This window comes from Entelurus aequoreus, linkage group LG26, assembly GCF_033978785.1.
Source record: "Entelurus aequoreus isolate RoL-2023_Sb linkage group LG26, RoL_Eaeq_v1.1, whole genome shotgun sequence".
NCBI classification, from domain to species: Eukaryota; Metazoa; Chordata; class Actinopteri; order Syngnathiformes; family Syngnathidae; genus Entelurus; species Entelurus aequoreus.
Window position 1 is genome coordinate 27,249,127 of NC_084756.1, and position 13,873 is coordinate 27,262,999.

A 13,873-nucleotide genomic window follows, 5' to 3' on the forward strand; every position below is an offset into this window, starting at 1 on the left:
GACTCCTTTTTAGTATCTGTTTATCCACCTTAGTTTGTTACCATAGCAACTGATTACGTTCACCTGCCGCGGGTGTTCCTGACGCGCACCTGCTTTTCATGATTGACATAATTATTTAAAGCCTGCCTCCCCAGCCAGTCGGTCTGGCTTCGTAGTTTGTCTTCTCACAACAAGTGACGACTTCTGTTCTTGATCTGGTAACATTCTAGCTCCCACGCTAGCTCCTTTAGTTTTGTACTTTAAGCGCCATGTGCACGTTTTTGTTTGTTTCCAGTATTTGTTATATCTTAAATAAATAATTTTTGTACCTGCAAGCTGTGTCTGAAGCCCGTCTGCATCTCTGAGAGAACGAACATCCGCACCCGGTCGTCACAAATGGAATGTTCAATTTTTTTACTGAATGAGACACCCAGAATGCACATGAAAATAAAGAATGTAGGATTTACAATATTAATTATGTACGATAAAACAGTGGTCCCCAACCACCGGGCCGCGGACCGGTACCGGGCCGCACAAGAATTAAAAAAAAAAATTAAAATTTTTTTTTTTTTTTTTTTTTTTTTTTATGAAATCAACATAAAAAACATAATATATACATTCTATATCAATATAGATCAATACAGCCTGCAGGGATACAGTCCGTAAGCACACAACATTTTTTTTTTTAAATACACCCCCTCCCCTCTCCCCACCGGTCCGTGGGACAAATTTTCAAGCGTTGACCGGTCCGCAGCTACAAAAAGGTTGGGGACCACTGCAATAAAACACTGAATATCGACAACATAGAAACGTCACACCCCCTCTCGATCGACATAATATTACAATCATGCAAAACGCAACAAACACAGCGAAATATGAACGCGAAGGGTAAAAAAACCCCACCTACGATCTGATATATGTGATATATCACTAAGCTTTAGAACTTTGTTGTAAAAAATCTCCTTCCGTGTCTGTCCCTGACACCCGCATTTTCAGGCTCGCTCTGGAATCACTCTGTGGAAACGCTCCTCCACCCACACTGCTTGGTGCCTCGTCTGATCTGCTGTGACTTAATTTACCATAGTAACTAGTTTATAAGGCAAAAGCGCAGATTCCAACCATTGAAATACTTTGTATAGTTCAAGACTTACGGTAATTTGAAAAAATCACTGCACATCATAATGGCAGCTTCAGTTTTGATCTTAAAGATCTAAAAAAATTATTTGGAAAGGTCCGGCGGGCCAGATTGACAAGCTTAAGGTATGGTCGAGATCATGATCTCTGTAGGATTGAGGTCCGGATTCTCAAATTCTTCCAGTCTTCCACACTGCTTTGTGCACTAGAGCACAGTCCTGCTGGAAAATGGCCTGTCTAATAAGAGCATACCAAAATGTTTGCTAAGAACTAAGAGTCAAGAGGTATGGACCATCCTCTGACGGATTTCATCATTTAAGAGACGTGTCTCGATACTCCCTGTACATACAGTGAGAGGCATCTTAGTTTTTGTGTGCGTATAACAACCTCTCCTCTCTTCTTAGAGGGATATTCCGGTCCATCCAACATCCAGTTCACAGCCGTCACGTCCGATTCGCTCAGGTTCCGCTGGAATTCTGCAGGCGGGCCTTTGAGAGGCTACGTGGTCCAGTACGTGCCCCTCTCGAGCACGGGTCAGCCTATCACGGCAGAACTGCGCCAGGTGAGTCCAGGATATACAAAGATGGGTATTGAAGTTTCTTCTAGAGGTTGCAGGTAGATTTGGTATGACTACGGCTGAAGTCTGTAATTATAGTTTCAAGTCTGTTGACAAACACTTTCAGCTTGAGTATCAACATGCCCAAAGGTTGGATCTTTATTATGTGCTTTTGAGTCTGTAATTTGGCAAAGTGAAATTCCCTATTGGAAAACAAAACAAAATGCCTCTTTACTGCAGGAGACCGTGTCTGGCAGCCAGAGGATCTTTACAGCACTAGAGCTGAGGTCGGGAACAGACTACCTCGTGACCGTCATTGCTCAATACCCCAACAGTGTGGGAGAGTCGGTTTCTGCAAAGCAACAAACGAGTGAGTAGCAAGCAGACGATCCACATGTCTCCAAATTGCCAACAGATCTTTTTACGTCAGACTGGAGGCACATGAAACTCATCACCATCTATAGCTCCAACTTACACTGGCATTTTCACGATAGAAAATGTTTTCATAACAACAGTATTTTAGAACCTGAAAACATTGAAAAAAAACAGAAATGTTTACTGTTTTTGTGTAAACTAAAAAGTGTACTGAAGGATGTGTTTATTTCTGACTATTTTCAAAGTCGTCTATAAAGAGGTTATGGCCAAATAAACAACAGGCGCCATGTTTGCGACCAAGGACGTGTGCGGCTGTGCTATGATGCGTGCAATTTCTGTTGTTTTGACGTTAGTTTTCTTGACGAAAAAACTCCAAAATAATACGTCTATATATAGTTCTAAAACTTACAATAAAACAAGCTTTTATTTTGTGAAATTATAATTTTGCAGACGTATTTGACGCATTCCTGCAGTATTTCGTGATCAGCATGCATTTTAACAGGCATACGACGGCGCAGGAAACGTAAAAAAAATACACAGAACAACCCAAAATCTTCATTAGCTTTGGACCAACAATCACGGATAAATTGTGACTTTTGTGTGAAGTATGTCAACTGTTTGCTGCCTCCAATGTATTTTAAATCATTGTATGTATCACTCACTATGTATTATTTTAGCTGACCTTTTTTTTTTCTAACATGCTAAGTGAATAAGTGTACTTTTGTGCTTATTTCCCATATTTCTGCACAATAACTCAGATAAGGCAACACTGGCTAGCAGTAGAGAGTACTGAGTGATTTTTGGTCCAATACATATTTTGCTTTAATCATTATTGACCTATTTCTTCCCGCTTTATGTTGTTTATTTTTTATGAGATGCCCAGTGTGACGATCGGTCACTTCCTTTCTGTTTGTCTCCTTGGTTTTTGTATTACTTCCGGTCAGTGCTCTTATTTTGTTAAATTTCCTGTTCCGCGGAGCACTGTTTTCCCTTCACCTGCCGTTGATTGGCAGCCGGTCCACACCTGCTGCCAATCAGCATATGTCTATTTATGTTTTCTCTCGAGCACTCTTCAGTGCTCGATGATAGACTTCTATGTTTGGAACAACTCTGCAAGACTGCTTTATTTTCTGTTTTTGTTAATTAAAATCATCTTACCTGCTCATCCTCCTCCTGGTTCTTGCATCTTGGGGACACACAAACTGCAGCCATGCGAGTTCCTAACACCCAGTTCATTTTCTCATCTGTTATTACACCCAAAATGTGGTTTCTTTTACTCTTTCAATGTCCGTCTATTTGTATTTGTGTTTGACTTTCTTTTCTGCTGCTACCGAATTGCGTTATTATATAACAAGAAAGCACTGCCAACACATGGCATCAGTCAGTTGGTAGCAGTCATGGTGCCCTGGAGTCACGTCAGTGCCCTCTGACCAATCCTTGAGGAGATCGCCTGTAACCGAGGTGACCATACTTTATACACGACTCTTGAGTATTTTACAACCACACTATAGTGTAATGAGATGTTTTTCTTTCAAATCACATTGCCAACTAGTGGCCTGGCATGCATATTACAATGTTGTCAGCCACTAAGTTCCAATTTGACTACGTCGTCACGTAACAATATTTTAATATTTTAAAATCTGCGATTTTCAAAGTGTGAGGCATTAGAAAGCATGTGGCGCATAGAAAAGGACTGAAAATCCCTTTCGTCAACTGTATTTATGTCTTAAGCTCAACATAAAGTGCTGTTGCAGAGCTCCGTGTAGGGGCCAACTCAACAACAGGCGCCATGACTGCTACCAAGGACGTGTGCCCAGAAGCATGCACTTTTTTGTTGTTGTTAGTTTTCCTGACAAAATGAACCAAAACAAGTCTACATATAGTTCTAAACATACTCCAGCTCATAAACTTACAATAAAACATGCTCTTATTTCGTCAAATTATAATTTTGCAGCTTTATGTGATGCACTCTGCTGCTACATTCGTGCAGTGTTTTGTCGCGACACAGTAAAATAACTTATTACCCTCATTTTGCCAAAATCTTCATTTTGGATTTTGGGAATTTTGACTTTTCCCCATATTTCTGCACAATAACTCAGATATGGTAACACTAGCGCGCAGTAGAGAATATGGAGTGATTTTTGGTTGAAAACATATTTTGCTTAATTCATTATTGACGTAGTTCTTGCCACTTTATATTGTATATTCTTAATTTGAGATTTCCAGTTCTTTTTTTCACCTATCACTACACCCAAAATGTGGTTTATTTTACTCTTTCAATATCTACTCTGGCTATTTGTATTTGTGTTTGACTTTCTCTTCTACTGTTACCGAATAGCGTTATTTTAGTTTTACTGAGATTGAAAAGATAGTTTGTTTTTGTCAAATCATCTTTTTAATTTGTTCATTTCTTTTGGTATTTGTATTAGCTTCTGTGTGTTCTCTCCTGAACAAAACGCAGACGTTGTGTTGTGTGTTTACCTGGCACACAACACTGTAATCTATGGTTCTCCAGTGTTGACGGCAAATCTTAAACTTCCTATAAGTGTCTCCTTTCCGGGTTGCGGGGAAAACGATTTAAAGTCTTTCCACACTTTTCGCGGGTGGAGCAGCCCCACGCTGCACAACAGAGCAATTTTACAAGTTGAAACAAGCGGTAGAGATGGATGGATGGATGGATGGATGGAAAAACAAACACGACAGCGCCACAAACAGAGATTTAGCTCAACCTTTGTAGCAGTCATGGAGCCCTATAGTCAATTGAGTGCCTTTTGACAAATCATGCAGTAGATGGTCTAAAACCGGGTTGGCCATACTCTCATACTCTCTCTATACACGTCTTTGCACAGTTGTGGTTGTGTGGGTCGCCATACCTTTTCTGCTCAGAGAAGCATGTACATCATGACACCAATAATGTTACGAAACAATACACGCTGGAAGCTCAGAATATAAGTTGAATTGAAGACTTGTATTGTGAAACAGTGTCGCCCATTGAAATAAATTGAAATCAAGACACTTCACCCTTTGCCTCTGATGGGTGCTGGTTAGCGCCTTGCATGGCAGCTCCCGCCATCAGTGTGTGAACGTGTGTGTGAATGGGTGAATGTGGAAATACTGTCAAAGCGCTTTGAGTACCTTGAAGGTAGAAAAGCGCTATACAAGTATAACCCATTTATCATTTATCATAAATCAATTTAATCAGTGGTTGCGACCCCAAAACAGCCCAACTTTAACACATACCATGCCTTTAAAAAAAGAAAACAACTTTTATATTATAAATATTGTATAAAAACAATACAATAGAATACACGACAAACAACTGCAGTACTTTTATGAAGTAATGTGAAAATAATGCACAGCATTTACCTCGGAGAGTAGACTCCTTTGAGCTTATTCTCCATCAAACACACCATCCGCAGCTTCTCTATATTTTCATGGATTAACGTCCGCCGTTTCGATATTATTTTAACGTCCTTGGCTGGCGTTAGACGCATTCTAATTCAGCGTGGTGCAGATTAGCAGTTATACGCTCCAACAACTTCGCTCGGTCAAGTTTTGATGATTTCTTTCTTTAATTCAATGAATATCATCCACTTCTTCTCAACATTGTCCTTCACACCCACTTTCTTTGTTCCAATGGTTGGAAAAACAATGTTCTGTCCATCTCTAACTATAAGGTAATGATGTTTTGGTCGGCTCTTACGGGGTTCTGTGACATTCGCTACGCCAACTAGTGGTGGGGAGGGTCGTACTGTAACCTGGATCTTTGGTCGCAACCGACAGTAAAGCATAACAATTAGCTGAGAGACAACTTGGATCCTAAAAAGCCCATATAGTGGGGGCCCTTAAGGAGATTTTAGGGTGTGTTCTTTCACTTTTGTCTAAAAGCGCCAAATTTGGCACAGGTGTAGCTCAGGGCATACTTAAATGATTTGGCTAGGGCGCCGACGCCGGTGACCTTTGGGGTCGCCACAGCGGCTGATCCAATATCGCCACAGGGGCTGATCCACTATGGCCACCACCTGAACACGCTTTTGCCTCTACATTTGAACCAGATGAGCTACAAATCCAAACTTGGTGTCTATTTCATGTTTTTTGACAATTAGAAATATGATGGAAAAATCTTCTTTATGATTGGGTGTGTCTGGACACCTAATGTGAAACCAATGTCTTCAAAATGTCACAACCACAGACAGACAGCAGACAGTTGCTTTATTTTGTCCATTCTTAACATGTACAAGACACATAAGAACTGAAATTACATTTTCGGCACAATCCCACTTCGAGCCGACCCCAACACCCTCCCCCCGACATTTCATATAAACATTAGAAAGGAATCATGCATGTTGCACCAGGTTTTACTCATAACAATGCCCAAGTTACGTCCAATGTCTTCAGAATAGCAAAACGCCACTTGGAAATATGCAAATTAGGGGTCTAGACACACCCAAATATAAAAATGAGCATTCCAATACATTTCTAATTGTCAAAACACATGAAATAGACACCAAGTTTACAATTGTAGCTCATCTGTTTCAAATGTTAGAGACAAAAGCTATTACAAGTGGCGGCCATATTTGATTGGCCCAAAGGTCACCCCCGTGGGCGCCCTAGCTAAATCATTTAGGTATGCCCTGAGCTACACCTGTGCCAAATTTGGCGCTTTTAGACAAAAGTGAACAAAAATATCCCTAAGGGCCTCCACTAATAAGCTGTGGCACTTTTATCCCCAGGTACTGTTATGTGATGAAACGTGTGAAGGACGTCAACATTGGACAATGCTAGAGATTGAAAACCTTTTGTTCTAAATGAGTCTCCCTTTTCCATATAGAGACCCTGCCTGGGCTCTCAGGTTTTCGGTTGGTCCAAGCAGGCGTCTTCAGTCTCTCTCTGGGATGGGATAAGTCGTCATCTCCTGTCCAGGGATACAGACTTACCTACGGACCCCGAGGTCAGACACACCACTCTGCTGCAGCCTTTCTTGGATCTTTCTCTTCCTCTCAACGGTTTGAAAGCATTAGCCCTCCTCACCTCAAGTGATGCCACTATGTTTAGTGTTGCCTTGCCACTTTGTGGTTTACTTACGGGTTTTAGAGTAGCATTAAGTACATTGAATAGGTTTTCGTGTATAAAGGGTCTGATCTACTAAGATCCAAATAACATGTGCAAACTGTAAAATTACCTGTACTATTAGTTGGTGTGTTGCGTGTGATCTACTAAGACCGTGTGTGCATGTCTCCTCATTTAAATGAGCTTTTTGCATATACTACGCGGCTTCCACCATGGAAACACAAATTTCCTGCACATTTATGTTATCATGCTCCGACCCGGGGATGTTTTTCCTGGACATTTTAGAAGCAGTCCTGCAGTGCAATCTAAAACATCATTTGTTTAGCTCCCTGATAGTGCGCTCGTGGAAGATGCTGGTAGTGTGTGCTGGAATGTGCTAGACGCAAGAAAATGCATATTGCAAGAATTTTCTTTCATATAGGAGATATGTTAAAAGGGAACTGCACTTTTTTTTTGCTCTTCAAAAGCATTATGAAAGACATGACGAGGAATTAATTTTTTTAATGCATTTTAACTAGTGAATAAACGTTTGTTTACAGTGGAGCCAATGGAAGGTCCTCAATTCCGTCCATAAAACTTAATAAATAACCATCTAAAAAGGGCCAACAATACTCCATTTACATTTTGTGACTTGAATACTAACCAAGTATTAGTGATATTGGTATAATAAGTGCTAACACAGACAAACTATTTATAGGGACACTGTGATCACCAACTTGAGTGCCAATGTTGACATGATCGACAGATCAGCTGCTTCCTCGTTTCCTTGCTGGTCAAACTTTTTCTAGATTATACATCATGCCTCTCACCTTGATAGCAGAAGGATGAGGACGTATTTCGACAAGTTGGTACACTTTGACAGCCAATTTAGACGTGGCAATGGCGAGTATGACCCAAAAAGATGCTTGGTTCCACCCCCCTTTTCTTCGCGAGGGTTATGAGTCATTCTTCATCTAAACGGGAATATATGAACATCCTATCAGTCGGCATCCTAATGACAACAGACATTGTACAGTAAGTGATGTTTTAATATGTTTGTTGGCTCTCATGAAGTCTGCAGTGAGTAGAAATCAGTGATGTAGTTAAAAAAAAAAAGTGAACGTTGTGGCCGCCTAATAACCTTCCCACAAGGGAGAGGGGGGCAGAGCAGAAAAGAGACGGCAGATCAACTGGTCTAAAAGGGGGGGTCTATTTAAAGGCTAGCGTATACAAATGAGTTTGAAGATGGGACATAAAGGCCTACTGAAAGCCACTACTACCGACCACGCAGTCTGATAGTTTATATATCAATGATGAAATCTTAACATTGCAACACATGCCAATACGGCCGGGTTAACTTGTAAAGTGACATTTTAAATTTCCCGCCACACTTCCGCTTGAAAACGTTTTATTATGCTGACGTATGCGTGTGACGTCACGAGGACAAGGGAAGTATTCGGAGCCCGAAAAATCCTATACACAAAGCTCTGTTTTCATTTCATAATTCCACAGTATTCTGGACATCTGTGTTGGTGAATCTTTTGCAATTTGTTTAATGAACAATGGAGGCTGCAAAGAAGAACGTTGTAGATGGGATCGGTGTATTAGCGGGTGGCTGTAGCAACACAACAAGGAGGACTTTGTTGGATAGCAGACACTAGCGCCGGCGACCTCACCTTGACTTCCTACGTCTCCGGGCCGCCGACCGCATCGTCGATCGCTGGAACGCAGGTGAGCACGGGTGTTGATGAGCAGAGGAGGGCTGGCTGGCGTAGGTGGAGCGCTAATGTTTTTATCATAGCTCTGACGAGCTCCCGTTGCTAAGTTAGCGTCGTTAGCAACAGCATTGCTAGGCTTCGACAGGCGTCGAATACACATCAACCGTGTATTTACATGTCCAGTGTTTGGTTCGGTGTCTCCTGATAGTAGTATTGTTGATCTTCTGTCCATCCTTCCAGTCAGGTATTTATTTATTTAGTGTCTATCTGCATTTGAGACAGATGCTATCACGTTAGCTCATGCTAAAGAGCTTCGTCGATGTATTGTTGTGGAGATAAAAGTCACTGAATGTCCATTTCGCCTTCTCGACTCTCATTTTCAAGAGGATATAGTATCCGAGGTGGTTTGAAATACAAATCCGTGATCCACAATAGAAAAAGGAGAGAGTGTGGAATCCAATGAGCTAGTTTGTACCTAAGTTACGGTAAGAGCGAAAAAAGATATCTCTTGAACTGCATTCTAGTCCGTCACTCTAACGTTCCTCATCCACGAATCTTTCATCCTCGCTCAAATTAATGGGGTAATCGTTGCTTTCTCGCTCCAAATACCTCTCGCTTCATTGTAAACAACGGGGAATTGTGAGCAGCACTACCGCTTGTGACGTCACGCTACTTCCGGTAGGGGCACGGCTTTTTTTATCAGCGAGCAAAAGTTGCGAACTTTATCGTCGATTTTCTCTACTAAATCCTTTCAGCAAAAATATGGCAATATCGCGAAATTATCAAGTATGACACAGAATGGATCTGCTATTCCCCTTTTAAATAAAAAAAAATCATTTCAGTAGGCCTTTAAATGCCTCTACTGAGGTAGCATCTCTAACTGTTACCGGGAGGGCATTCCAGAATACTGGAGCCCAAATAGAAAACGCTCCATAGCCCGCAGACTTTTTTTGGGGCTCTGGGAATCACTAATAAGCCTGAGTTCTTTGAACGCAGATTTCTAAATAGGAGGTCTTTTTATTTGAACGATGTTGTCAAAGAAAGGCCTGTCAAAGCAGAATAAAAGACTGCGGTGGAAATGGAGCAAGAAAAGCAGCAACAGAAGTTATTAACTTGCTGGTGGCAAGTTGAGAATGTACCGCAGTCAATGCTGAGCAAAAGGAACATGAACTCACTTAACAACTTGCCGCCTGTAGGCTATAGCTGTCAATCACACTTTTATTGCCGATACATTACCTCAAATTTCAAACAGATTGTATCACTCTTTAAATATACAGTAAAGAAAAGGCATCTGTCCTTTTCTCTCAGATTCCTCAAGACTGGGTGTGCCCCAGGTCATAACAGTGTCATGTTTTTTTTTTAATGTCATGGTTCAAGCTAAGAAGGAGTGGCCCCTGGGGGCTGGTATAAAGTGATTCTGTTACCGAACGTGTTGCAGGAGTGCCAGTCCCACATGGAGCTTCTTTCCTCTGTCTTACACAATTCAGACAATATTCGCCTGTGTCAATACTTTTCTGTGACTTATACTGCCAAGAAACATGTACACCTGTATACCGTACTAACCTGCCAACGTTTGCCCCGCCCCCCTGGAAGAGTAGGTCAGGCAGCTGACCAGAAGTTGGTGCAGTCTCTGTCAGCAGACGCCACATCTGTCAAACTGGAGAAACTTCAGCCTGAGACAGAGTACGTCATCAGCCTCTACCCTCTATTCCCTCCGAACCCTGCATCTCCAGCCACCCTCAGTGCCCGCACACGTGAGTGACAGGTGTTTCTAATATTCTGGTGTGATGCAACTACTGTACTGTACATCCATTGGATTTCATTATATTGTGCTGACGTATATTTGTACTTGTGTGATGCGTAATAGTAAGTCCTTCCTTGTTACGACGGTTCCTGGCTACGATTGCAACCCCCCAAAATTTTTGATAGTGTACAAAAAAAGAGAACTACGTCTATGCGAGCCGCTCGCTACACTGACAAAAGGTGTTAATTTAGTTATTTTTGCTTAACCCTGTAACACCCGTTGTTGTAAAATTACAAGGTTACCTTTAACCATCCTAAAAAACAATCTGTTATATATATATTTTTTTTTTTTTACCACATTTACATAGTCATTGGGTCCTATTGTTCAGTCTCACAAGGCTATTGGATCGTACATTTGTTTATTAAGTCACGCCTTCTGGCCATGAACTCACACAACCTCTCAAGGTTTCCTTTGAACAAAATCTATTTGTTTCATTGGACTGGATTCATCAGATTCAAGTAATTAAAATGTCTTTTATATTTTTTTGGGTTGTTATTACAATGTCTAGAGCATGTACATATGTAGTTATTGTGGAACAGATGCATCAAATTTCATTTAGAGCTTGTTATATAATTGTTGCAATTATACAACACCGGGTGAACGTGGTAATCAAATAGCTGGCTTGTTACAGTGGGCTCAAACAGGTTGTATTCCCTCCACTACATCACTGGCTGAAGTATTTTCTCTATACATGGATAGAATACATTCTACAGACGTTTTGCAGACGACAGGGACTGTTTTGAGGACTTTCACCACCAATGAAAGTCTTCATGACCAATGTCATGAAAAGAAAAAAAGAGGGGGAAAAGCGTTTTTTAAGAGTTTTATCTTTTTTCATATTTTTTATATTTGTAATAAATGACTTCATAAAAATATAACTAATGTGTGATTATTATTAATGGTATATACCGTTATGGGGCTAAGTAAGCAATCAACCCTGCAAATGAACCCTTAGTTGTTCAGACAACGTGAGAACAAATACAGAAATTCTGCTCCCATCAAAGCCCAATGTTGCAATATTACAACATTTCTCTCAAAACATACATAAACATTTTTTTGTTGTAACTCTTCAAAAGCCTCCTACAACAACATCTGAAAGGTCAAATTTTTTTTTTTTTAGGTTTTTCTATATTTGGGTCTTACAGGGTTAACTTTTTTAACTACAACCTCTGTTACGGACCCCAAAGCTGTGCCAGACTCTTCTGAGGGCAGCAAGCTACACAAAAGGAAAGTGAAAGTAAAAACTGAGGGGAAATTAGACATCGCAAAATAGCGCAGGGAGTCTCAGGGTACTTTACATGCAATACAGTGTAACCTTGATTTACGAACTTATCAATTGATCGATTGATCGATATATCGATTTATATTTCTAAATTTTAAGTATATCGATCTGTGCTCGGCAAGTTTGCCTTCCAAGAGATGGGTATCGCTCCAATATCGATCGATTTTTTTCGATAGCCTACTAGAAAAAGGAAAACAATAGATTCAGGAACAGCAGACTTTATTCAAAGTTTAGCACTTGTAATAATAAAGATTTTAAACGTTAGGTCTATTTTCCCATCTGTGTCATCATCAAAACAAAAATGGCGGATTTCTTTGGTGGTCGAGAAAGGTCATAACAAACCCATGTGTGTACTGTGCCTTTAAGAGAAGGCGCAGTTGTGTGCGAGAGTAGCAGTGTGAACGAAGTCCCGCGATGGTTTGGGGGTGTGTGTGTGTGTGTTCAGTGTTTTAACGTGAGTATTGTATGTTTATACGTGTGGTTTGACTCCCTGAGTTTGTTACCGCTTGTTAAGAAAGCGTCTAAGAGTGTATCTAAGAGTGTATCTCCAACTGTGTGCCGGGTATTACAATATCATAACTTTTACACTGCAAAAAGTCAGTGTTCAAAAACAAGAAAAAAAAAATACAAAAATGAGGGGTATTTTATTTGAACTAAGCAAAATTATCTGCCAATAGAACAAGAAAATTCGGCTTGTCAAGACTTTCCAAAACAAGTCAAATTAGCTAACCTCAGTGAACCCAAAAATACCTTAAAATAAGTATATTCACACTAATAACAAGTGCTTTTTTCTTGGTAGAAGAAAAAAAAAAAAGAGACCTTCTTGCTCAATATGTTGAAAAATATTCTTAAATGAAGTAAATGCTAGTGCCATTATCTTGACATAATGATATGCATACATCATAATTTTTTTTTTCATGCTTGAAGTAAGAAATTATTACTTTAAAAAAGTAGTTTTATACTTGTGAGTGTTGATGACACAGCTTTGCAACAGTTGATATTCTAGTTTCAAGCATGTTTTACTCAATATAGCTCATCAAATCTCAGCAACAAGCTGTAATATCTTACTGAGATCATTTAGGACCAAAACCCTTAAAACAAGTAAAACACTCTAACATAAAATCTGCTTAGTAAGAAGAATGATCTTATCAGACAGAAAATAAGCAAATATCACCCTCATTTGAGATATTTAATCTTACTTAGATTTATATATATATATATATATATATATATATATATACTACCGTTCAAAAGTTTGGGGTCACATTGAAATGTCCTTATTTTTGAAGGAAAAGCACTGTACTTTTCAATGAAGATAACTTTAAACTAGTCTTAACTTGAAAGAAATACACTCTATACATTGCTAATGTGGTAAATGACTATTCTAGCTGCAAATGTCTGCTTTTTGGTGCAATATCTACATAGGTGTATAGAGGCCCATTTCCAGCAACTATCACTCCAGTGTTCTAATGGTACAATGTGTTTGCTCATTGGCTCAGAAGGCTAATTGATGATTAGAAAACCTTTGTGCAATCATGTTCACACATCTGAAAACAGTTTAGCTCGTTACAGAAGCTACAAAACTGACCTTCCTTTGAGCAGATTGAGTTTCTGGAGCATCACATTTGTGGGGTCAATTAAACGCTCAAAATGGCCAGAAAAAGAGAACTTTCATCTGAAACTCGACAGTCTATTCTTGTTCTTAGAAATGAAGGCTATTCCACAAAATTGTTTGGGTGACCCCAAACTTTTGAACGGTAGTGTATATACACACACATACATACATACATATAGGGGACGGCGTAGAGGAAAAGAGACGCATCCGTCGGGACATCACGGCGCAAACAAAGGGGCATGGAGATCCATGGCCGTCGTGGCCACCATGAAATGCCTGCCCTGGTGGGTGGGAAGTTAATCATTTTGAAACGCAGTCTGCTGAAAATGATGGAAAGTGCCACTCTACATAGCAACTGACG

General features: G+C 40.1%; 1 protein-coding gene across 1 annotated transcript in view; it reads left to right on the forward strand.

Annotated features, from left to right (window-relative positions):
* Positions 1–13,873, forward strand: part of col7a1 (collagen, type VII, alpha 1) — a 183,701-nt gene that overhangs the window by 37,596 nt on the left and 132,232 nt on the right. Inside the window, exons 7-10 of the mRNA XM_062037815.1 lie at positions 1,518–1,675; positions 1,910–2,039; positions 6,876–6,995; positions 10,410–10,565. Coding sequence (XP_061893799.1) covers positions 1,518–1,675; positions 1,910–2,039; positions 6,876–6,995; positions 10,410–10,565 — 564 coding nt within the window. The remainder of the gene's footprint in view (positions 1–1,517; positions 1,676–1,909; positions 2,040–6,875; positions 6,996–10,409; positions 10,566–13,873) is intronic.